Source organism: Meriones unguiculatus, chromosome 11 (genome assembly GCF_030254825.1).
Source record: "Meriones unguiculatus strain TT.TT164.6M chromosome 11, Bangor_MerUng_6.1, whole genome shotgun sequence".
In the NCBI taxonomy this organism is placed as follows: domain Eukaryota; kingdom Metazoa; phylum Chordata; class Mammalia; order Rodentia; family Muridae; genus Meriones; species Meriones unguiculatus.
Genome location: NC_083359.1, coordinates 74,719,119 through 74,744,199, shown reverse-complemented (window position 1 = coordinate 74,744,199; position 25,081 = coordinate 74,719,119). Strand labels below are relative to the sequence as shown.

At 45.4% G+C, this 25,081-nt stretch overlaps 1 protein-coding gene across 1 annotated transcript in view; it reads left to right on the top strand.

Moving 5' to 3' along the window:
- Positions 1-23,738, top strand: part of Lamc1 (laminin subunit gamma 1) — a 117,433-nt gene extending 93,695 nt beyond the window's left edge. Inside the window, exons 14-28 of the mRNA XM_021632861.2 lie at positions 367-612; positions 1,038-1,191; positions 1,653-1,795; positions 3,261-3,439; positions 4,232-4,388; positions 8,717-8,922; positions 9,617-9,696; positions 11,983-12,120; positions 12,932-13,076; positions 13,949-14,098; positions 14,275-14,389; positions 15,449-15,648; positions 16,539-16,697; positions 19,106-19,205; positions 20,945-23,738. Coding sequence (XP_021488536.1) covers positions 367-612; positions 1,038-1,191; positions 1,653-1,795; positions 3,261-3,439; positions 4,232-4,388; positions 8,717-8,922; positions 9,617-9,696; positions 11,983-12,120; positions 12,932-13,076; positions 13,949-14,098; positions 14,275-14,389; positions 15,449-15,648; positions 16,539-16,697; positions 19,106-19,205; positions 20,945-21,201 — 2,429 coding nt within the window. The 3' untranslated portion in view covers positions 21,202-23,738. The remainder of the gene's footprint in view (positions 1-366; positions 613-1,037; positions 1,192-1,652; positions 1,796-3,260; positions 3,440-4,231; positions 4,389-8,716; positions 8,923-9,616; positions 9,697-11,982; positions 12,121-12,931; positions 13,077-13,948; positions 14,099-14,274; positions 14,390-15,448; positions 15,649-16,538; positions 16,698-19,105; positions 19,206-20,944) is intronic.
- Positions 23,739-25,081: the final 1,343 nt, after the last annotated feature.

The following is a 25,081-nucleotide window of genomic DNA, read 5'->3' as shown; positions in this document are numbered from 1 at the left end:
AAAACTTAAAGCACTGAAAGTTGTGCTTTGACTTTTTCAAGCGCACCCAAAGCCTGTGTGGATGTGCTTATTCCTTCGGAAGGCAGAGTCTGGTAAACCTTGGGCCTATCTCATTCATCGAGAACTTTAACAGGTGATCAGAGAATTTGAAATGAGGTAGGCAAACCAGGGACCACCGTACTGAAGGAGTATGTCCAGGCCACTGCACTGGTTTGGCCCGCTGCTGGGTCCACAGCCCGGGACTCTCTGCACGTCACCACATGACCTTGTATAGGATGGTGAGAATAGTCAGTGTGTTCCCGTTGCTAATCTACAGCAGGGTGCCTCAGGCCTTTCCCCTCTAACCTCGGATCCACTCATTCCCAGGCAAGAGATGTGAACTCTGTGATGACGGCTACTTTGGAGACCCTCTGGGCAGCAGTGGGCCCGTGAGACTGTGCCGCCCGTGTCAGTGCAACGACAACATAGACCCCAACGCGGTCGGTAACTGCAACCGCCTGACTGGAGAGTGCCTGAAGTGCATCTATAACACGGCTGGCTTCTACTGCGACCGGTGCAAAGAAGGCTTTTTTGGAAATCCCCTGGCTGCCAGTCCAGCAGACAAGTGCAAAGGTTAGCCGCTGGCCACAGTGCGTCACACGCACACCTTGATTTGCGTCTCTTCCAGCACTTACAGAAGTTTGTTCAAATGCAGCGCAGACCACTTGCACAACTTAAGATCGCTAGACACTGCATTAAAAAGTGAAACAGGAGAATTAATGTATCATGTTTAACGACGTAGCTTATGTTTCAGGGCTTCAACTAGTAGTCAGTTACAGACCGCTAATGGAATGGGCGTTCTTTTTCACCCTAGGTCCACAAAGTGAGGTGTGTTTTAATTGATAGCACATCTCTGTTCAGATTACCCACACAGAGTGTGTGACTAGACACAGAGACTCTGTGTATAGACCAGACTCTCTGCATAGACAGTGTGGGTCTTACGCTTTACCGCTCTCCCTGGTAATGTTCGTCTGTCGCTTTCTGTCCTCCCGCCCTAGCCTGCGCCTGCAATCCCTATGGGACAGTACAGCAGCAGAGCAGCTGTAACCCTGTGACGGGGCAGTGTGAGTGTCTGCCTCACGTGTCCGGCCGGGACTGTGGTGCCTGCGACCCTGGCTTCTACAACCTGCAGAGCGGGCAAGGCTGCGAGAGGTGAGAGTTCAGAGCTGCCTGAGACAGCCATCTTTGCTGTCTGTGTCATAAGAAGCCCATCTTTCCAAGTTACAGTTAGTGGATGGCTCGCTGTTGCTTACGAATCTAGTGTCTGATACAGGAAGGCGCCGTGTGATAGGATTTGAGTAAGGGACGGAAGGGATAGCACAATAGCAGTCCTGGTGTGTCAGACATTCCACAAAACGCAGATTGCCAGGTTTCTTCTGAGACACCTCCCCAGGGCTGCAGCCTCCCAGTTCTTGGTCAGTGCCCATAGGGTTTCAGTCTGGAGGTGAGGCGTGGCAAAGAGCCTGAACAGCACTCACAGAAAGGGCCTGGGCGCTAGGACTCAGTGGCAACCCTCAACTTTGCAACCAGCGGTCCTTACCATGTTGCCTTTGAGAGAGTGTTGCTCACGCTCTGCTCTGCTTTTGCTAGAAGTGTCTTGTGTTTCTTTTCAGGTGTGACTGCCATGCTTTGGGCTCCACCAATGGGCAGTGCGACATCCGTACTGGGCAGTGTGAGTGCCAGCCTGGCATCACCGGTCAGCACTGTGAGCGCTGTGAGACCAACCACTTTGGGTTTGGACCTGAAGGCTGCAAACGTAAGACATGCAGAGTGAACCAACCCTGTGGGGCATATTATGAAACTCTGGAAATCAAGGGCTTTTTTGGTTCCTTGGTAACCACCTTATTGATATCCCCTTTTATATTTTTTATACTTATTCCTCTATGTAATCTTGTTTCAAAAAAAGGGCTCTCTTTGAGTACTGAGCTCTCCCACTCTGCTTATTGAGACTTGTTTATTGATCACATTTTCATTGCAGATAAGGAAGCAGTAATGGGTTTTTTTGTTCAACGTTTGTTGGCTTAATGAGGTCACTTTCCACCCTTGAGGCCTTTTTGGTTCAGTTGCATATAAACATCTGCGTCTTCTTGGCATAAACACTTGCCTGGAAATCAGAACAGTTTTCTTTTTTTCCTTTCTGAATTTCTTCATTTCTCCTGTGGAATGTAGCTAACACAAGTCATTGACTCAGTTCAGCAAACAAAGTGAGGAAACAAACTGTAAAGTAATGCAAGAAAGTGTTAACGTTGGGTATTCTTATTTCTTAGAGAAATTTAGGCAGTGGAAAGATGAAAGTAGAGAGGAATTCCTGAGTCACATGAAAAAGAGCACTGCTTAGTTTGATAAGTGTGTGTGTGTGTGTGTGTGTGTGTGTGTGTGTGTTCTTCTCTGTGTAGCCCAGGCTGGCCTCACTTCCCCTTCGTCTACCTCCGAGAGGCATATTCTCCACCATGCCTGGCATTTCTGTGTAATTGCTGTGTCATATGAAATGTGCCCCAAGGGGCTGGGGAGATGACCACATTGATAAGGTGCTTGCCATTCAAGCAATAGAACCTGAATTCAGATCCCCAGTAACTCTGGTGCAGAGCCGGTAGATCCCTGGAGCTCATTGCCCAGCAAGGCTTTTACCTAATGTTGAGACACCGTGTCTGAAAACCTGGGCACAGTGGTACACACTTTTAATCCCAGCACTCAGGAAGCAAAGGTAGGGAGATCTCTTGTCAGTTTGAGGCCAGCCTGGTCTATATAGTGAGCTCCAGGCTAGCCAGGGCTACATAATGAGACCCTGTCTTGGAAGGAAGGAAGGGAGGAAGGAAGGAAGGAAGGAAGGAAGGAAGGAAGGAAGGAAGGAAGGAAGGAAGGAAGGAAGGAGGAAGGAAGGAAGGGAAAAGAAAAGAAAAGAAAAGGATAGGAAAGGAAAATAAAATAAAATACAGAAATAAGGTAGAAAGTGATAGAGGATAGATACCCAGTGTTGACCTCTATAGGGACATGTGCACACATGAGCACACACACACCACACACACACACACACACACACACACACACACACACAAATTGTGTTCCAAAGGATGCCCATTTTACTTCACAATTTGTCTTCTCTTTTAAAATGTCTGGCTGCTCGGGCTTAGCCATTGTAAGTCTCATGAATGAATTTTTTATAGGTACTCAGAATGATGGTACTCAGCCTGAGTTAAAATGAGAATTCTCTTCTCCTGCAGCTTGTGACTGTCATCATGAAGGCTCCCTTTCACTCCAGTGTAAAGATGATGGCCGTTGTGAATGCAGGGAGGGCTTTGTGGGAAATCGCTGTGACCAGTGTGAAGAGAACTATTTCTACAATCGGTCTTGGCCCGGCTGCCAGGAGTGTCCAGCTTGTTACCGCCTGGTAAAGGATAAGGTAAGCAGTAATGCAGTCACTCACTCACTCTTTCCTTCAGCAGACGTAAAGCAGAAACTCAGTGTACTCTAAGCTCGACTTGGTCTCTCTTCTCAAAGGCATATGTCCTAGTTAGGGAGAAAATGATCAGAACTTCGTACATAAGAGAACTCCTGAGATAAGCGACTGAGAGAACAGAGGTAGTGACTATCGCAAACTGTGTAAGGCCTCTGTAAGGAAAGCCCTGTGATGTGAGGTCTGAAGGGTGAGGAAGAGGAATTGGCAGGCAAAGACCTGGCCCCTGGAAGCTACCTGGATCCTCCCCGGGGAGGGACTTTGTCAGGGTACATGATATAGGACCAAGTTGACAGTAAGTGAAGAGTTTGGGAATCATTCCTAATCCAGTGGGAAAGTACAGAAGTCTGATTATATTTGAAGAGGAGTGTCCTGACGGCCAAATGAAGAATTGTTATTAGGGGCAGGATTAAGGGGAAGCCCTTGAGTAGACAAGATACATGCATGGTGTCAGGACAGGGAAAAAAAGACTCAGGAATGGGCTTAGCATTGCTGGAGGTGTTGTTTGCTAAGAGTCCTCATGGAGAACAGATTCTAGAGTTTTGTTGGAGATGCCTGGGTAGAAATGTGGAGAACTATCAGTAGACCATGTGTGCAGGAAGAATGGCACTAGGAGCCTGCCTTGGAGGCCAGAGAAACAGACAAGCCCTGTGCTGTCTGTGTGCGCGCACAGACTCCCACTGCCTAACGCTCCGGTCCAGCAGCAGGCATGCTGACCTCTCTACCGTCCCTCCTTAGGTTGCTGAGCACCGAGTGAAGCTCCAGGAGTTAGAGAGCCTCATAGCAAACCTTGGCACTGGGGATGAGACGGTGACAGACCAAGCCTTCGAGGACAGACTGAAGGAGGCAGAGAGGGAGGTTACAGACCTCCTCCGTGAGGCTCAGGGTGTCAAAGGTACACGGGACCAAACTGGGTGGATTGGTGATTTTGTTTCTAATTTACAATAATACTGTTTATAAAATTCTCAGTTTTGTTGTTTGTTTGTTGTTTTGTTTTGTGTTGTGTTTTTGAGACAGCATGGACTCACTTTGTAGACCTGGTTAGCCTCGAACTCATAGAGCCCGGCCTGCCTCTGCCCTCCAGAGTGCTGGGCTCAAAGGCCTGTGCCACCACTGCCCAATTCAGATACTTCCTTTTTAGATCACTTTAAAGTTTTGTTTTTATTCCTTCCTCTGACCTAAGCTTTTTTTCCCCTGAGCTTAGGCAAACTCTTTTCTACTAAGTGCCTGTAGTAAGCCTGATGCTGAGCTCAGCACCAGGGATGAGAAGGTGGATAGAGTCCACTTGGTGTGGGGCTTTCCATCAGGGGACAAGTGTGCTCCCGGGTGCACATAATAAATGCTCATTAAAGCTAGCGTGCATGGGACAGGGGCCATGGCCACTTTGGGTTTGTAAACATATATCCATTTGGAGTTACATGGAGAAGTTTGCCTGTCGAATAAATACATTATTTTTTTTCTTTATATAAATATCACTAATGTATAGAATTTTTTTAATGATTATTGAAATAGGGAAGGAAGTAATGATATAATCTGATTATGGTAAATTTGTTTGCTTTATTTTTTTCTTTATGAGAGTCCACAGTTTGTTCCACGTGAGACATTTTTATATATTGAAAAGTGTAAGATGTCAGTGACTTGTTTTAATGTTAGATGCCTTTGTGTATTTATTTGGGGTTGCTTGTTTATACCATTTTAAGTGGTAAACACTGCCCAGGAAGAATGGACACCCTTATTTAAGATGTCCATTTCGTCAACCACTTCGGCGTGTAATTTTCCATAATATGCTTTGTTAAAACAACAAATTCACAAGTCATTTTCTGTATACACTGAGTCATGAGGTTGGTTATATTCTGACGTGCCAGTCGGGCTAACCAGGATATGACAGAAAGCTCTGGGCCAGACCACCAGCATACAGGAGTAGTCCCAGGGCCAGAGAAGGGCAGCGAGTCTGGGCACCAACATTCCATGCAAGTTGGTATAGCCGAGCTACTGGCAGTGTCCTCTGACCACAGGAACCACATACTTCCTGTGCTGGCTGGACTCCACCTCAGTTCCTTTAATCACCTGGAGGCTGGCAGCACCGTGGGTTGTTGCTTCTCCTAGACCTGGGAGCTTCTCGGAGGCTGGGGTTAAATTAACTTTCCGGGGTTCCTCAGTAGTGGACTTCCCAGCTGACCTTTCCTGCTTAGGTTCAGACTAGCCAAGAATGAAAATGCTAATGATTTGGCTTTTGAGACTGTAAACACTCACTTTGTAGTTGAATGTGCTTATTCTGCAGACTTGAAAGATTACATGGTATGGTTTAAGGCTAACAGGTCGACACTGGGAATTGGGGGACGGTTGACATGAGCCTACCAGTGAGTGTCTCTGTTGCCTTTTCTGGTGCCACTCTAGTGAGCAATGAGGAGTGGCAGCTCTGGTCCCGAGAGTCTGAAGATAGCGACTGCGCTAACAGCATTGGCTGATCTTGTTTGTATTTTCACAGTTTCTTAAAAATCTCCAGATTATCAGAGAATTGTGCCAGGTGTCCTCTAAGCAGGGTGTGCTGTGCCGTTAGGCATGGACAGCAGTTTGCATGTGTGTCATGGCCTTACTGGCAAGTTGCTATTTTCCAAACTCGTGTTTATTTAATTTGATCTTAACTTGGAACACTCTCTCTCTCTCTCTCTCTCTCTCTCTCTCTCTCTCTCTCTTTGGTTTTTCAAGACAGGGTTTCTCTGTGTAGCCTTGGCTGTTCTAGACTGGCTTTGTGGACCAGGCTGGCCTTAACTCACAGAGATCTGCCTGCCTCTGACTCCCTGAGTGCTGGGAATACAGGCATGTGCCACCATGCCTGGCTGGAACTCTCATATTTTTACATTCATTAGAAAATTTAGATTCTAATATAGTATCACACTGAAATTAAAACTGCTCAGTTTTTAAAAATTAAGCTCATTTTAAGTAAAATTTTCAATATAAAAATTACACATACATTCATAGAATAATAATGTTTTGATATGTGTGCATATATGCATTGCACAGAGTTTAAATCAGGATAACCATATTTAGCTCCTCAAACATTGACTATTTCTGTATGCTGAGAACTTTCGAAACCCTGTCTTCTAACGTCTTTAAGTGAATAGTGCTGACTATCGAAGTCACCACTCACTGTTCAGTAGCACGTCAGAACTTCTCAGACTCGTCTGACTGGACACTGCCCATTCTTCCACATCTGCTGCCTTCTGCTGCCATGATCATCTGTTCCCTTGATACCTGCTTTTTAAAATTTCCACAGCTGGGGGAGGTCATGTGGCATTTTTTGCTGTATGTGGCTTATTTCACTTGCTCACCTATGTAGTTGCAGATAACAGGATTGTGTTTCTTTTTGTGGTTGAGCAGTATCTCCTTGTGTTTCTACACCGTCTTGTTACTCATTGACTGGTAGACTGGTTGGTTGTTTTTACTGCTTGTCCATTGAGAATGGTGTCTCCAAGATGGGATTTCGGGTGTCTCTTTCGCATGCGCTCCGACTTCTCCTTTGAATATGTCTGTAGGGTTAGGATTACTGGATCATGTTGTCCTAGTGTTACGTGTTTTTATGATGACTGCACTAACTCATACCTACCAGCAGTGTGCGGGATGTGCTTTTCTCCCTGTTCTCACCAGCACTCGCTCTGTTCAGCCTTTCTGACAGAAGCCATGCTGACTGAGGTCAGGTGGTCTCTCAGTGAGCTTTTGACTTGAATTTCCTGGTGATTGATGCTGTTGAGACATTTTTTATATGTCCGTTTGCCATTTGTGTGTCTTCCTTTGAGAAGTGTCTGTTTATGTGTGTTGCCCATTAGCTTTTTGTTGCCCTTTTGATAATGAGCTTTTAAGTTCTTAAGTATTGCCAGATGCATGGTTTGTTCTTACTTTCTCCCGGTCTGTGGTTGTCTGTGTAGACTCTCGATGGGTCCCTTTACTCTGTAGCTCTTCAGTTTGATGTAATTACAGTTGTCTAGTTTTGCTTTATTTCCTGTGTTTTTGGGGTCTTATCCAAAAAATCCCTTGCCAATTCCAGTCTCCTAAAGCATTTTTTGTTTTCTTTTAGTAATTTCATTATTCCAAGCTTTCTGTTCAAGAGCTTAGTTCATTTGAGTTGGTCTTTCATTGGTGGTAGGGTTAAAGGTACTGCTTCATCTCTGCTTCATCCCTTTGCTTTCACGGTCCTATCTAAGGAACTTACTACTCTTTTGTTGGTGTGTGTTTTTAGCAACTCCTTTGAAAGCTGGCTGGCTGAAGATGTGTGTGATTCTTTCTAGGCTCCTTTCTGTTCCAAGAACTGGTCAATTTTGAATAGAACTCGGAGTTTTGTATATTAAAACCTCATGACCTGTGAGAATTTAATACTGGCAGGCTTTGTGTTTGCACAGGTTTATATTTATCATTTGATTTATTAGGACCCATGTGTGAGGTTTAAGTTGAATGGAATAGTAAAGTTCAATTTGAGAAACTATGTGGAAGCAGGAATCCAACTGAAAATTACATACATTTGCTGGGACAGAGGTGGGGTGAGGGAGGAGCAAAATGTATACTTACTTAAAATTCAACTTCAACATCTAATGATGGGGTGTGTTTGGTTGGTTGGTTGTTGGTGTGGTTTGGTTTGGTTTGGTTTGGTGTGGTGTGGTGTGGTGTGGTTTGGTTTGGTCTCATATGGTTTGGTTTGATTCATGTCAGGGTTTTCCTTTGTGTGCTTACCTGGCCTGGAACTCGCACGGAGACCGGACTGGCCTGGAAGACACAGCGCCACCTGCCTCAGCCCCTCAGCCTCCTGAGTGCTAGGACTAAAGACATGCACCATACCTGGCATCTGCTTCAAATGTCCTTTTTAACAGCTATGTGTTGGGCTTTTAGGACGGACGGCACTTTAACAGTGTGTAGCTGTGGCTAAATCTGGCAGGTGTTGCAGTATAAAGATCAGTTTTACTTTTCTTCATCAAACATTTTCATGCTTGACCGCCTCTGCTCTGCCAACTGTTTTGTAAGGGTGTGGACCCAGTGATGAGTGGGAAAGGGAGTCGACTGGGACAGACAGTGCAGGGAGGCTTGCTGCAGCGAAAGCATGATGGGCACCACAGAGACCTCACCTCTGCTGCGTGTTAAGGGAAACGTGTCTGAAAGGTGCACCCCAGCTTCACACAGATGGTGCACCCCTCAGATAATAGACAGACTGTGTGTTTGCAATGCTTTTTTCAGACATAGATCAAAACTTGATGGATCGCCTTCAGAGAGTGAACAGCAGTCTGCATAGCCAAATCAACCGATTGCAGAATATCCGGAATTCCATCGAAGAGACTGGGGTCCTGGCTGAGCAAGCACGGACCCGAGTGGAGAGCACGGAGCAGCTGATTGAGATCGCCTCCAGGGAGCTCGAGAAAGCAAAAATGGCTGCTGCCAATGTGGTGAGTGATTCCGAGGGTCCGGTGGGCTGGGTGGGTCTCTGGGTAATCTAGCAGATCTGTCAGTGGAGTAAAAAGCATCCTACCTGGCCCTCCAGAGCAGGAGGGCCGTGCTGCTCAGAGCCATTAGAGCGGCTGCTTTTCTTCTCGCTGTGGCAGATTGAACAGAAACAGCTTAAGACAGGAGAGGTTTCTTTGGCTCACAGTTCCTCGGTTTGGGCAAAGCACTGGGGCAGCTTTTGGTAGTGGCAGAAGAATGTGGTGGCTTCTCATAAAGAAGCCAGATCTAAAAGCTAAGGATGGGACAGAAGCAGAGCAGGCTATTCCTAAAGGCCTGGCCCAGTGAACCACCTCCTAAGGGTCCATAGCCTCCCTAAATGCCAGCCAGGGACCAGGTGTTCAGATACAGGAGCCTGAGGAAGCCACCTCAAGTCCAGACTTCAACAATTGTCACAAACCAGAAGGAACTGGATGAAAACAGAGGGTTATCTAGGATCTTTCTCTGAGTTGCCTCTTCTGTAGTACTCAAAATAGATATAATTTCCAACCAAAGGTACCAGTCAGAAGAGCTCTCAAAATAAGAAATAAGAAGAAACATTATTTTGCAAGACTTTAACAAAAATTTAGTGTTAATACTTGCTTTATGGAATTTAAACAGTTCAGTCTTTTGAGAATAAGTGTTTTATTTCCTCTTCAGTCAATCACCCAGCCAGAGTCTACAGGTGAACCAAACAACATGACCCTCTTGGCAGAAGAAGCCCGAAGGCTTGCAGAGCGGTAAGCTGTGGTGTTCTCCATGCTTCATGCTTCATGCTTCGGGCTTCGGGCTTCGGGCTTCAGGCTTTAGACTTCAGGCTTCATGCTTTGGGCTTCAGGCTTTAGACTTCGGGCTTCGGGCTTCAGGCTTTAAACTTCAGGCTTCATGCTTTGGGCTTCGGGCTTTAGACTTCAGGCTTCATGCTTTGGGCTTCAGGCTTTAGACTTCAGGCTTCATGCTTTGGGCTTCGGGCTTTAGACTTCAGGCTTTATGGTTCAGGCATAGCACCCCAGCCAATACGTGCATGCTGCCCTGTCCCCTCCCATAGGAACTTTCCATTGTAAACTTTACCCTCTCTGAAATGGTACCAGCTACACATACTCTTTTTTTTTTTCCCACTTTGAAACTGGAATATTTACTTTAAGTATTAGAATATAATAGTTTAGAACAAAATGACATTTACATATTTCTCAGATCATAAGTTTTCTAGATTTTTTTTTAACTTTAAAGTCTTCAAAATTGTAGATTTCTAAGAAACTCAACAGAAGTTATTAATTTAAAATTTTACATTAGTTTTTCAACAAATATTTAATTTTCAGGTCTCAATAGAAAACACTAACTCATTACACATTTTAATTTAGCCAAAGAACATTGACCATTTCATTCCTGGTTTGTTTGCTTGTTTACACTTTTATTGTAAAATAACTTATTATCTTATAATTAAAGATAATAAGATAACTAATTATAAGATAACTTCTTTGCAAGGCTGTAATTTGCAGAAGGAATCAACCTTTTAACGCTTTTTTAAAATGGTAGAATGAGGCATCGGTGAGGCATCGTCTGTGTGTGAAGCCAAGGTAGAGAACCTCAGTAGTGTGGGACATACCAGGAAGCCTTGTGCAAATGTCAGACTGTAGACACTGTTCAGAGCAGTGGCACTGACCTCTGATGGGTCCTAGGCTACATTGACCTTAGCAGGCTTCTTTCTATTCTGGTAAGTGTGAACCTGGGAGCCATGTCATCAGCTTTGTGGAACAGGCATGGTTTCACAGCTGGATTCTCTTATTAAAGGAAGATAGCCGAAAACATGGAGCCTCCCAAGAAAGCTAGGTCTTGAATATTTACTGATCTGGTGGGCTTCATGCAAGGACTTAGGAAGAAAGTTTCTTATGACAAAGAGAATGGCCACATGCTGGGTGCCAGAGTTCAACGTGAGAAGTTAGAAGTAGAAAATCGTTCAGCATTGTTAGCCAGCTAGGATGCATTGTTACCTAGCTGAGAGCCAGGTGCTGGGGAGAAAGCCTCCTAGCTCAGAGAGGCAGAGAAAGCACCCAGCTGACCTTCCTCCTCAGCAGACATCCCAGAAGGAATGCCTGTCTCTCACCGTGTCTCAAACAACCTCCTTTAAACCGGATGTCCCTTTCTTCTCTGCCTCTTTGTCTCCGTGTTCATGTTCTTGCCTTCCTGTTCTTCTCTATGGTTTTTTTCTTAACCATATGTTCACTTCTTGTCAACTGGTTGCTTGCTCTGCCTCTTGCCTTACGGTTGACTTTATTTAATTCTGTTTACAATATTCAAGCAGAAAACTCTTGGACTGTAGGTGTGTACTAGGGCTGAGCCATGTCACAACTAGAAACAGTTGTCTTTTGTTTGTTTGTTTGTTTCCAGTAAGTGACACAATCTCTAGGTTCACAGTGTGATCAAAAATCCTGCAACAGTAACTGTAGAGATTGTGTGGTAACCATATAGACTATGCAGTGACCACATAGAAACTGCAGGGAGACTGTGCAGTGACCATGCATGCCAGCAGACTATATGATAAAGATTAGGCCTGGGGCTTGTGTTCCGGACTAGATACAAAGTTTCTGATTATCACAGTCTGATGGGTAAATTGCTAACATTCTAAATAAAGTTAGTTGCCTGCTTCCCTCTCTCTCCTCACTGCCCTCTGCATCTCACTTTGTAACTCATCCGGCCTGAAACTCCTGATCCTCCTGCCTCAGTGCTAGGGTTATGGGCAGGAGCTACCACAGCACACTCAACTAAAAATCAGTTTTCTAAGAAAACACAGATTTGTGCCACTGACTTTCTTAGAAAATACTCTTTTCTCAGTTTACAGGTGCTTTTTGTAAACTTAGCTGCCTGAAAAGATTGTGAAACTCCAAATGAGACTTTGCAGTATTCCTAGATCTCTGCCCATATTAGTATATTTAAAATAACAAAGTAAACATTACCTAAATCTTACTTCTTTCCCTGCTAAATGTCTCTTTCATGGTTTATTTTTAATTTTCCTCCTACACATACAGCCATAAGCAGGAAGCTGACGACATTGTTCGCGTGGCAAAGACAGCCAATGAGACTTCCACTGAGGCATATAATCTGCTTTTGAGGACCCTGGCCGGAGAAAATCAAACTGCACTGGAGATTGAAGAGCTTAATAGGAAGTGAGTGTAATCACAGTCCTGTTCTGTGAATAATCAAGTGCTGTGGATTTGGGTATACTTTTGCCCCGTGAGGTTCATCACGGATGGTGGGGTGACTGGAGAGGAGATGCACAGCCACTCCAAGCTCTGTAACTTACCATCTGCAGAAGATGGTAATTAAACTAGCCATATACTTAAGATCCTCATAGATGAAAACTGGAGAGAGGGAGAGAGCATGCTGACTGCCAACATTTACTTGGGTCTAAAGGAAGACGATGTAAATTTAATACCCCTAATCTGAAAGGTTAGGGACCACAAGTGTTTAGGACTTAAGATATGTATAGATATGTGTGTTCGTGTGTGTATGTATGTATAGGCATAGATATATGTATATGTATTTGCATATAAAATGAGATGTGGATGAGACTTAAGTCTAAACATAAAGTTCATTTTTGTTTGTGTGCATATACCCTGAAATGTTACATAGTGTTTGTAATGTGTCTGCAGTTTTATAATAGCCATTACATGGAATCATGTATGAAATTCTCCTCCAGTGGTATTACAAAGGATGCCCAAAAATGACAGAGTTGGAATTTGGGGTTAGGGGTGCTCAGTTTATATACTGTAAGCTAAATAGAAGTAAAAAAATGAAATTAACTTTTAGCTAAGTGTTGGCATCAAAATGAGAGCATTTGTACATTTTCTGTGAGGTTTTTGGAGGTGCTGTCCCAGTGATATTAACTAGATTTTTTTTTTTTGTTAATATTAAGATGTTAAAACAAAAAGCCCAGCTGTTTGTTTTTTTTAAATGATTACATCATTTGTTCCTTAGGTATGAACAAGCAAAGAACATCTCTCAGGATCTGGAGAAGCAGGCTGCCAGAGTCCACGAGGAAGCCAAGCGAGCAGGTGACAGAGCCGTAGAGATCTATGCCAGTGTGGCCCAGCTCAGCCCTGTGGACTCTGAGGCGCTGGAGGTATGTGTGCAAAGGCTGTGGTCACGGTGACCCCATCACATCCCTGTCCCTCTAGTCTGGGTAAGAGCCATTTTGACTGCCCTGCTTCTCCCCAGTCCTACATGTGCCTCACTGGAAAGGTGAGTTCTGTTCTAATTATGCAAATAGAAGTTAGTGAGTGAAAACACTGGAGACGTGAAGGAGCAAAGATTACTTTGGTGATATGAATACTTCCATGAAAACCGAAACTGTGACATAGTTGAGTTACTTGAAGCACAATATGGCTAGAGCCTTCCTCCTGGGCGTTGTGTAATGGGTATCTAGAGAACAAGAACTATACCAACATCCTTGGCAGGTAGGATATTTGGGAGGTGGTAGTGTTTCATTTCATTCGAACCCTAGTTCCTCAAAGCCTCCTTATAAATGTTTTTAATACTAAACTTGAAATTTACTGTCTTCCTATATCTGAGGTGTCAACTGGTATAGACATAAACGTTAGGTTTAGGTCTCTTCAGACACCTAATGCTGTCTGAGTCCATATGCAGGAAATATGGAAATGGCCACGGCTGATATGGTGGCAGTCAGGGGCGGAGCTGAGGGGGCTCGGGGGAAGGTAGGGGAGAGTTACTTGAAAGGGACCCGGAGGGGTTATTTCTGCATCTTGACCGAGGTGTGGATTGACTAAAGCTATGAAAAACTCACCCAAGTACAAAAAACACTGAGATCGTTCAAGTACACTTGTTTTTTCTTTAAAAAAAAAAAAAAAGCCCATAAACTTTTAACCTCTGCTGTCTTTTAAAGCTGTCAATCAAGCGTTAAGTGTTACGGCGTTCCTACACTGCCTGTCATTCACTGTCGTCATTTCACTTAAACGCCTTATGTGTTTGTCACAGAATGAAGCAAATAAAATCAAGAAAGAAGCTGCCGATCTGGACCGTCTGATTGACCAGAAGCTAAAGGACTACGAGGACCTTAGGGAAGACATGAGGGGGAAGGAACATGAAGTAAAGAACCTTCTCGAGAAGGGAAAAGCCGAACAGCAGGTTAGTGAGATTTGCTGCTGGCGCCGTTTCCTGAGGCAGCACCTGAACAGCTCAGGTGTGAGCTGTGGCGAGCCCACGGCTTGCTTCAGTCTCTGAGCTGTGGCTGTTGGGGGTTGTCTGCTTTTGGCAAGGCTGATCCGGGAAGGTTTGCCCTCTGACCTGCCATGCATTTGCAGACCGCCGACCAACTCCTAGCCCGGGCTGACGCTGCCAAGGCTCTTGCTGAAGAAGCTGCTAAAAGGGGACGGAACACCTTACAAGAAGCCAATGACATTCTCAGCAACCTGAAAGGTATGAGAGGGTCAGGAAGCAGCAGCTCTCCTGCCTGTCCTCTGCCAAGGTGCTCCCAAATTTACTTTTCCATTTTGCTTTTAGCATGATTCTCTGTGAACAAAACAGTGTGGCAAATCCCATATGCTGACTACTTAGATCCAGTGGTGAACCCTGATCTTTTACCACATTTACTTGATCCTCCATACTCTACTTGCGTGTGTGCGTGTGTATGTGGGTATGTGTATGTGTTTGTATGTGTGGGTAGGTGCATGTGTGTGTAGACCTGAAATTGCCTTCAGGTGTTCCCTTGATGGCTCTTCACCAAACCTGAAGCGCATGTATTTGAAAGGAAAATCAGCGTGCCTCTGTCTTTACTGTGCCTGTGCCTGTGCCTGTGCCTTTACCTTTACCTTTACTCCTGCGTTCTTCAGCCTGAAAACCAAAAGCCTCGAGCGGAAGGCTCACACCGACTACCTCAGGCCCCGCAGTCGGGCCTGCTGAGCCGACTGTCAGTGATACATGGAGGTTATCTTTGGTTTTTCTCTGCCTCTGGCTCTTTGTTTGGAAGAAACATGCCCAATTCACTGAGGGGCTGATTGGTGTCTGGTAAGAACAATCACAGGTTCTATAAATGAGGAGGCTCTGCAGGCGCAGTAGCTGCCAAGTGTGAGCTTTGACGTCAGCGGGTCTGTCTGAATCCCCGCTCCACAAATCAGGCTCCTCAGTTGCTGGTTTCCTCATGTGTGAGAAGTGTGCCGTGCTGCCCCTGACACAGCTGACACCAAAGACACTGGCCAAAGCAGAGGCGTCCTCTCGGCTCTGCTCAGAAGTGGCTTTTCAAGTTGAGTCTCCTCGGAAACAGATGTGCGTTCATGTGACACGAGTCCTGGAAAACCTGCACCCGGCTGTGTGTTTTCTTTCCTCTTCTGAGATTTCAACCCAACTTGTCATTTTTTAAACACCAATTTTTTTTTTAAATCAATTATAAAAAACAGAAATCCAATTGCAGTTTTGTGGAAGGTTCCCCTTTTTCTTCCTGGCAGCTTGATTCAGATGCATGTCTTGAACTCTTTTTAGATTTTGACAGACGCGTGAATGATAACAAGACAGCAGCAGAGGAAGCTCTGCGGAGAATTCCCGCCATCAACCGGACCATCGCTGAAGCCAATGAGAAGACGAGGGAGGCACAGCTTGCGCTGGGCAATGCGGCAGCGGACGCCACGGAGGCCAAGAACAAAGCGCACGAGGCGGAGAGGATCGCCAGTGCCGTGCAGAAGGTGAGCCCCCCTTTGCTCCAGACGCTGCTCCCTCGTCTCCGAACTGTCTTGAGCCATCCTTGTCCGTTTCTTTTCTCTCCATACACATGAGAATATGTAAGTACGCCGAAGAAAGTGAAGCAGTGGAAGGACTTTCTGCTGTCTCAGTGTGGGGTCTGAGTTGTGGGGAGGGCGATCTCAGAGAGCTTGAGTCCCCGCCCACGAAAGGTCAGACTTCTGCTGAGAAGCCCTACTCTAAACCCTTCCTAGACTAAGGCCACCTCTGCGGAGGCTCCCTTACTCTAAAGAGGGATTCCTTCGGGCTGGCTCTTCTTATTTAAAGATTCTCTTATTTATCGTAAGGAAAGATGAGAGCGTATTTTAAAATCAAGTGTCTGAGAAGCGCAGAAAATTTTAATTTCTCTAAAAGGGTTGGTTTTCGGATGGGTTCTGTCTCAAAAAGTGCTCATGTTTCAGGATGTAGTCTTTTGTACACAATGCTAAACTCACAAGAATAATCAGGCAGGCTTTGAATTTAACACATATCCAAGTGAAAAAGTATTAACCAATACAATGGTGGAAAGTTCACAAATTAATTTTTATTTGTTCTCTGTGTGTGACCTCAGCTAGACATGGTTATAATAGAGGAGGAAATTTCAAAGAGAGCACAAGTGAAAGTGCTGTATAAAATGCCATCGTGTTTGACAATGTTTTTGTTTGGTTGGTTTTTGTGATGAGAACCCAGCAAATGGTGAGAGGTGGGTCGTGGTAGGTCAGGTAATTGTGCAGGTAATTTCTGGACTGCACGTTCAGCCATGTTAACAGCTGTCAGGGAGGGGGACCGCACTCTGGGAAAGGTGCTCCGGCGTCTTTGCTTTGCTCCTGTCAGCACTTGCTTCTTCTGTGCCTAGAACGCCACCAGCACCAAGGCGGATGCCGAGAGAACCTTCTCGGAAGTTACAGATCTGGATAATGAGGTGAACGGTATGCTGAGGCAACTAGAGGAGGCTGAGAATGAGCTGAAGAGGAAACAAGATGATGCTGACCAGGACATGATGATGGCGGGGATGGTAAGAGCTCCCCACTGTTGTCCGGAGGCAGAGTAGAGGAGTGCTCACCAGAAGAGACCCCCCCCCACAAGTGCCCTTTTTCTGTAAATGTCAGTTTACATTGCGTCTTCTGGTCAAGTCAAGGACTGGGTCTGTAGCTTATTTACGTAGAAGATGAAGAATTTGGCTCATCTGCCAGGTACTGATGTTGCACAACTGCCCTGTCCCCAAAGCTTCTCCATTAGAAGCAAAACCTTTTTTCTGCAGCTGGGGTTTTAGAAAACTTATAAAAACAGAAAAGTGTGTGTGTGTGTGTGTATAGAGAGCAATTTCTTACACAAGACGTTTGTGACGCATTCTGCACTGAAGCATGCCAACCTTACACCTACTTTCATTTTGCACCTTCTGTGGTGACATGCATACATCACGCCACTTCTAAGAGCAGATTTGTGACTTTATGGTACTAGGGAGCATGGCGTTGGTTTTGTTTGATTGCTGTTTTAGTTTGCACTAGAAAGAACGTACTAGAGTGGTCATGTTGCACTCACAGGAACAGTGTATAGCAGTCTGTTCACTCACACACTTGCAGTGTTGGGAAGAAGCCTATTTTTCTCAAGCATCCCCCAAACAGGGCCTCTTGCTGTGGGTCACGTTTACTTTGGGAGAACTGTAAGGTCTGGGGAAGTGATACCAATTAAGTTTTAAGTCTCTGTGCAAACAGCTAAGGGGTTTTGTTGTTGATGATGACATTTTGTTTTCTGAGGCAGGGTGATCTTACTGTGTAGCTTTGACTTACCTGGAACTCTCTATGTAGACTAGGATGGCCTTGAACATACAAATCCTCCTGTCTCAGCTTTCCGAGTGCTGGGATTAAAGCGTCACTGTGCCTGGCTGAGGTTTTACGCTTTGAGTTGGATCGTTCTGTGATATTTTTTAAATGCAAAGTGAGGCTCAAGTGGAATTACCGTGAAGCAGAAGTCGGTATTTGTCTTATATGCAGAGAATCTCTGGACTTCATTTTTAAATTACATTTATTGTTTTCGTGTATGTGCATGCATATGTGCTCCTGTGGAGGCCTCAGGACAGCTTACGGGAGTTGTTTCTTTCCTTCCACCATATAGATTTGGGGACTGGAACTCAGGTTATCAAACTTAGTGGCTACAGAAGTACTCTTACCCATTCAGCATTTTGACAGCCCTGTGGATTTCATGCTGATAGGAGCACTGTATTTAGAGCATGTTGAAAAAAGTAAAGGATACAAACTTATGAGTCTCAAAAAGGGATGTGGGCTTAATTCAAAGAGTGAAAAGAAACCCCCTTTTGTTATTTTGGTCAGGAAGTTTTTGGGAGAGGTGAGCTATCCCTCATCTACTATCTCTTTTTAACTAACATCAGTTTTGAAAGTCCAACATTCAGCTAGTATTGCCCGAATCTAACATTTTCTTCAACCAGAAGGGTTGTGGTTCTTTCTGGAAGACGCCGAAGGCCACAGCAGAGTCCTGTTTCCCAGTCCCAGAAACTCATAGCAAGCCTGTGTGTGCTCTGAGAACAGCTGAGACTTGGCCTGAGTTGTTGTTGTTGTTGTAGTTTTTAAAATTTCACATTGTTTTGATATCCAAATGTTTGATTTGACTTGACCCCAAAACTAAGAAAAATAATTTTGGGTAGGGAGTTTGTGTCCTGGCTGGGCTTGTTGGTGAAGCATCTGCTTTCTGAGACGTAGATGTTTCCTTTTCCACCACTGCTTCCTGTGACTCACGCTCTGTGTGTTTGTTCAGGTTTCATGGAACTTTCCCAAATATGTTTACCTTTGATTGACTTTGAAAATATCCATCAGTGTGTGTGTGTATTTTAGGTTGGCAGGGAATTTTCAGAAAAGCCTCACTTTGCTTATGAAAACTAAGAATAGGACAGCTCTAATAATCAGGGCCCTGAGAGTTTCCATGTTCTAGAATAATAGTTCCTATACTCAACCCATACTTAAAAACTAACCTGTTCCTACTTACTGCATTTTATCATGTGTTTGCCCCCCAGGTATTCTTGCTCGGGGGAGGTGAGAAGATAAGATAGTTTTGATTTTTCTGACTGCATGAAGGGCGGCCAGGCTTGGAGTGCACTCCAATGTATAGTCCCGCACCCCGGAGGCTGACAGGAGGATCGTGTGTTTGAGACAGCTGAGGTTACATAGTAAGACTGTCTCAACAAAAACCAAGTGAGACAGAAGAGCATAGACTGTTCTATGCAGTAGAAATAACATCCTCTACCTGAAGATAACACCCCAAAACCCGCAGTGAGAGAGACCGAGTCATCACTTAGAACAGGGGAACACAACTGAAAATAGCTCTGCTGGCTCGCCAGGGGAAGATGTTTAGAGAAGATGAAAACATGGAGTCAGAAGCATTTCTGTTGTTTATCCTCTTCCTCTGCAGGCTTCACAGGCTGCTCAGGAAGCTGAACTCAATGCCAGAAAAGCCAAAAACTCTGTCAGCAGCCTCCTCAGCCAACTGACCGACCTTCTCGAGCAGCTGGGTAAGTAATAGAAGACTTGCTCCAGCCACTCTCCTCAGGGTCTGCCTCCACGGACACAGAGTCCGATTCATGCAAAGTTCTCCGAGAGCATTCGTTAACCCATTGGTGTTAATGTCTCATTTAGCTCTTATTTATTTAAAGATGCCTTGGACACTGTCTTGCTTGGCTGGATCTTCTAAGGGCACTTTGCATCATCACAACATGGATAGGCTGTCAACTCTAGAGTGAAAGGAATGGGGCCTTCACTAAGTTGAAGCACTTTAGGTGCCTTCACCGGACTCGGCCCTGAATAGGCCATCATGGTCTTCACACTTGAAGACGAGCTGCCAGCTAGGGGTGTCTCTTATGCTCAGAGTTCACCATGCAATCAAGCAGTCATCTCCCCTCGGTTCCTCCTGCTAGTGGGGTTTCTTCTGAGGGATTTGAAAAGAAAGGCTCAGTGCTAGAATAAAAGATTGGTTGAGACTGACCGTGTTCCATTGACCAGAGTTCTCTCCACTTGCCAACCAAAGAACAATTTGATAACGTGAAAACTCTTACACCAAAAGGAAGAACTTTGTTTCACTTTACTTTGTTTTCAAGAAAATATAAGCACACTGAACTCTCCTTTTAGTCCAGTTTGTTAGAGAAAAGATTTTTTTTTAGGACGCAGGCCCTTTGTCACCAGACTCTGTTACGAAGAAGTCATATAGCCGTTGAAGACTGGGATGTTTTTTAATGGGTTTGTTTTCCTTAAGGGGGAGATGAATAATATTTTATCTGTCCTGAAGACCAATAATAATAAGTTATGTGCCAACAGATGAGCCTAGAATGAAAGCAAGCTAAAGGGGGTGGGGAGCTTACGTCCTGCTTTATCACTAGGTTGTACAGCAGACAAATAATTGTTGACCATCTGAGAGTTGGTGGGGCAAACTAGTTTCAGGAAACTGCTTCTCTTTCTGTATGATTTTATTTGCAATGGAGCATCTTAAAAAAAAAACTAATTTTTTTTTCTTGCTACACTTAGCAAAGCTTTGCTGACCTTATCTCGGCATTTCAACCTTGGCCATGTTCCATCAGAAGGTTCCTAGTAGTGCCTAATGATTACAAGCAGGAAGTGACCCCCAACCAGCCCATCTTCCCTGAAACCTAGGAGTTGAGGGCTTATGCTTCTATCTCAGAGACTTGGTATTTTTTGATGGCACCGTTATGGCCCACAGATTACACAGAGACTACAGAGAGGGTTGAGTGTTAACCAAATGGCCTTCCGAAGCGTAAGCCCTAAGACATGCTTGCATTTAGAAAACATCCTACGAGGGCTGGAGAGATGGCCGGTGGGGAAAGGGCTTGTGGCCAAACCTGGCAACCCGAGTTCAATCCCTGGGACTCACATGGTGGGAAAAGAGAACCAACTCCTGCATGTTGTCCTCATGGCCTCCTCTGGCCATGGCATTCGTGCGACACACATGTGCGTGTACACACACAGTAATAAATAATAGATATTTAAAAATTAAAGAAAATATTCAATGAAAAATACTTTCTCAGTAAAAAAAAAAATCCATTCTAATATTAGTGACCACTGTGCCCCACCCTGTTGGTTAAGTCAGCACCACGGGCTCTTGTACACAGCAGCGCCAGCTGCCTTTGCCTTCGGGCAGCTGCTGGCCTTAGCCCATGACAAAGGAAGAGGCTCTTAGGAGCCCTGTCCCAGTTCTCACAGAATGAGCCTGTTTTCTTGTGTGCACTTCCTGACTCTACAGGACAGCTGGACACAGTGGACCTGAACAAGCTAAATGAGATCGAAGGCACCCTGAACAAAGCCAAAGATGAGATGAAGGCCAGTGATCTGGACAGGAAGGTGTCTGACCTGGAGAATGAAGCCCGGAAGCAGGAGGCAGCCATCCTGGACTATAACCGAGACATAGAAGAAATCATAAAGGACATTCACAACCTGGAGGACATCAAGAAGACCCTACCGACCGGCTGCTTCAACACCCCGTCCATTGAGAAGCCCTAGTGATGGGAGGGCTGCACGGCGGGGCCCCTAACAGGGGCCTGGGAGGCCACAGTGCCTTGACACAAAGATTACACTTTTCAGACCCCCACTTCTCTGCTGCTCTCCATCACTGTCCTTTTGAACCAAGAAAAGTCAGAGTTTAAAGAGAAGCAAGTTAAACATCCTTAACCAGGAACAAAGAGTTTTGCTTAATAAAGTCTCTCTTCCACTCACGTCACCACCTTACCCGAACTGTCCCTCCAGTGGCACACCCACATCACGTGAACCTCTTTTTTCACCAGGGCAAGCCTATCCCGCTTCCCTCTTTCAACACCAGCAGAACCTATTTCAGGTCTCATATTTCTATGAAGGAAACGTTTGGCTCCTCGCCATAGCATTGAGGTGCCTCTGCATCTTCTGCTTCCTCTTTGAAGCAAAAGGAAATAAACATCCTGTGCCAAAGGTATTGATCACCTAGAATGTTGGTAGCCAGCCATCAATCACACGTGCTAGTTTTTTGAGGATAGGACACTGAGCCATCATGGGTAAGAGTGCAGTCATGTGTGGGTCTCCAAGAGAATGCGGCTCAAAGACACGTAGGATTTCCTCCTATAGTAATCCACTAGGAAGATACACTTTTTTCAGATCCTAGGCAGCTGATGAGAAGTTTGGATGGGCGGCTTCCGCTCACCACTACACTAGGTAGCTTTTGAAACAGGGATATGATAACCACTAAAGTTTTTTTTTTCCAAGTCTAATTCTTGGAGCTCTGTTGGTGTGTTAGTCTGGGAACGAGTGTTAAGATATTTGTCAAACAGTTGCTCTCCACGGTCTTGAAAGAAAAGCAAATCTCCTTTTCCCTGTGTCTTCTGGAAAATGGATGAAATTGAGATCATTAAGATTCCTTGTATACATTTCTTTGCCTCTGTTGGAGAGAGATGTAACATTTGGCCCTTAGCTCCAATTCTTTTCTGATGTTTCCATTTTTCTAGAACTCTTCAAAATACATCATTTATTTGCCAGATCCTGTGGCAAATGCTACCGCTCAGCATTGCACACAGCTGCCAACGCCATCTCGTTCCTGCACGCTGTGGCTCCACCCACTCTGCGCCGTTTCCTCTGCGAATGGGAAGAGCCTTGCGTGGCATTTCCTAGTGGGCTTCTCAACCTCTGATCCTCAGCTCTGTGGTTTCCTTAAGACCACGCTGTGACAGTTCCCTGCCACACACTCCCTTCCTTCTACCTACCTGCCTCTGAGGTTCATATTTAGCCTTTAACACTATGCAATTTTGTACTTTGCGTAGCGGGGGAAAGAAACTATTATCTGACACACTGGTGCTATTAATTATTTGAAATTTATATTTTTTGTGTGAATGGTTTTTTGTTTATCATGATTATAGAGTAAGGAATTTATGTAAATATTCCCGGTCCTCCTAGAATGGCACTGTCCACGTCTTCACTCAGTTTCCCCTCTCTAGCACAGGGAACCTGTACATCTCCTCCCTCCCCATCCCTTCTCTGAGTCAGCCCGTTCCCAGTGCTTTGCTCTGACTCTGCCTCGTGTTTGCCGCACCTTCGATGTCTGACCATACTATCAGCCTGCTCACCTCCACAGCCAGACCAAAGCGGGAACCGGGCCCTCTTCCCTGCGGCCCTGACCATCCACGCTGCAGTGCCCTGCAGTTAGCTGTGCCTGCCCCGGAGCAGTCCCCAGGAAAAGCTTACTGGTGGGAGGGACTCTTCCCGCCCCTTTGTAGAAATGTGTTCTCTGGCCATCCTTTAAACAGGATGGGTCGGTTTTATAAGGGAGTGGGGGGGTGGCTGAGCACTTTAGGGCGTCAGGCACGGTGCTACTGCTGACATGGAGGAGGCTGTGTTCAGTCTTCTCCATCTCTGCTGGGCACACAGAGACTACCACTGAGGTTCCGCCTTTGCTCCTGGGGGTGGGGGGGGCCCTTTCTGCACGTCTCTTCCACACCAAGTTCAGTGCTGATCGGCTGGCCCCTCTGTTAAGGACTCCCTACCTTGTCATACGCATTTTGGTCACAGTTGCAAGAAGATGGCTGAGACAGACTACCAGCGTCCTTGGGGTCAGCCCCCTCCAGCAGGTCCTGTGCTCTGCTGGGTGGGGCATTTCATTTTGGTTTATTTGTCTTCTCCATCCTTGTGGTATATTTTTAAACAGAAATTTATTTTTAAAAATGAAAGTTATATTCGAGCTGATACCTAACTACACTCCTGCGACACAGCCATTGTTTTTATTGTATAGTTGCAGTAATCTGTATTTTATGTAATGAAATCGACAGGATGGCTGCTGTAGAATGCCAGGTGTCACACGGAATAGATTGTTTTATTTCCACACCCCCCCCCCCCATGGAATTTTCCTTTCAATTCCAACCTCGGCCCTTTTAAATGTGCCTTCACTGTAGCTATTTGCCTTAATCTCTACAGTTTTCCCCCCAGGGAGGTTAATAAAGCGCAACACTTGGCATTTTTTATTGTTTAAAAAGAAAACAGTATTTTATTTATAATAAAATCTGAATATTTGTAACCCTTTATATCTTGTGTGGCCTAAATGTGGTGCTAGGACATAAAATGTTTTAAAAGGTTTCATGAATGGACATCAGCTCACAGCGCCTTTGAATGGCTTGTTTTCCTGAGAACCATCCAGTGCTGTTTGTTTGGTGCCTGTGCTGGGGGTTGAATTTAGGTCCTCCAGCATGCCGGGCAAAGGCTCTACTAACTACATCTACCTGTCCTTTTTTTTAAACCTTTGTTTTGAAACAGGGTCTCACTTGTAGCCCAGGTATCTTGAACTTGAGATCTTCATGCCTCGACCTCCTGAGTAGCTGGGATTACAGAAATGCTCCACTAGCCTCCCGTTTTGTTGTTGGCATTTTGTTTGTTTGTTTGTTTTCAGTCTTCAGATTGTGATCTTCATTGTCATCTAGAAGTTAGCAGACTGTATCTTTATAGGACTAGATTGTGAGTATCGCTCGGCTCTTGTAGCACAGAAGTGGTCCAGGACCAGAGAGAAGCAAATGAGGAGCCTCAGTGCGTAAAACTGCTTAGAAGAATCTGCAGTCCTAACACTTGAGGCCGGCCCGGGCTACAGGGAGATCTTGGCTCATTCAGCGCTTGTAGTACAGGCATGGGAATCTGGATAAATACCAGAACCTTTATAAAGTGGGGCTTGATGGATTCATCTGTGATCTCTGTGCCCCTGTGGTGAGAGGAGAGACAGGAGAATTCCCTGGAAGTTTGGAGCTGGCTAGCCCGTCAGATTAGTGGTGAATAACAAGGGAGCCTGTATCAAACAAGGTGGAAGGCAGGGACTGACTCGCAGGATTGGCTGTTGATCTCCGAGTGTGCACACAGACCCTTAAGATCACACGCCAGAGCACACACACATCACGTACTGCACGCACTCCCGGTGTGGTCTCAATATCTCACCCATCACAGCGGAGCTGCTTTTACGTGATTGGGCTCCCGGAGGGGCAGTGCCTGTGAGAAGCTGCCTTTCGGTCCGTGAATGAGTTTAGCTGCCGATGAGGCATTCTCTTGGACTTCTTGGACCAAAAGGGAAGGAGTAAGAGGTTGCAGGGCAGGCGTGATACACCGTGCTCCCTCGTCTGGGGTGTGCTCCCTCGTCTGGTGCAGAGCGTGGGAGCCAGAACTAGAAATGGCAGGCAGGCTTGGTGCCTGCAAATGCCTCTCTAACTCCCTGGTTTCCTGCTTGCCTAAGTTTTTGTGAACCCCCTGCCTCCTCCCCTAAAATCATAGACCGCCATAACCACGGTACCAATAAAGAGCTTCTAATTGGCCTTCCTCAGAAAGCTTTGGAGGCACTGGCTAACCTTACCTGGATAGTCATGTACTGCCCTCACCCACTCCCTAGTCA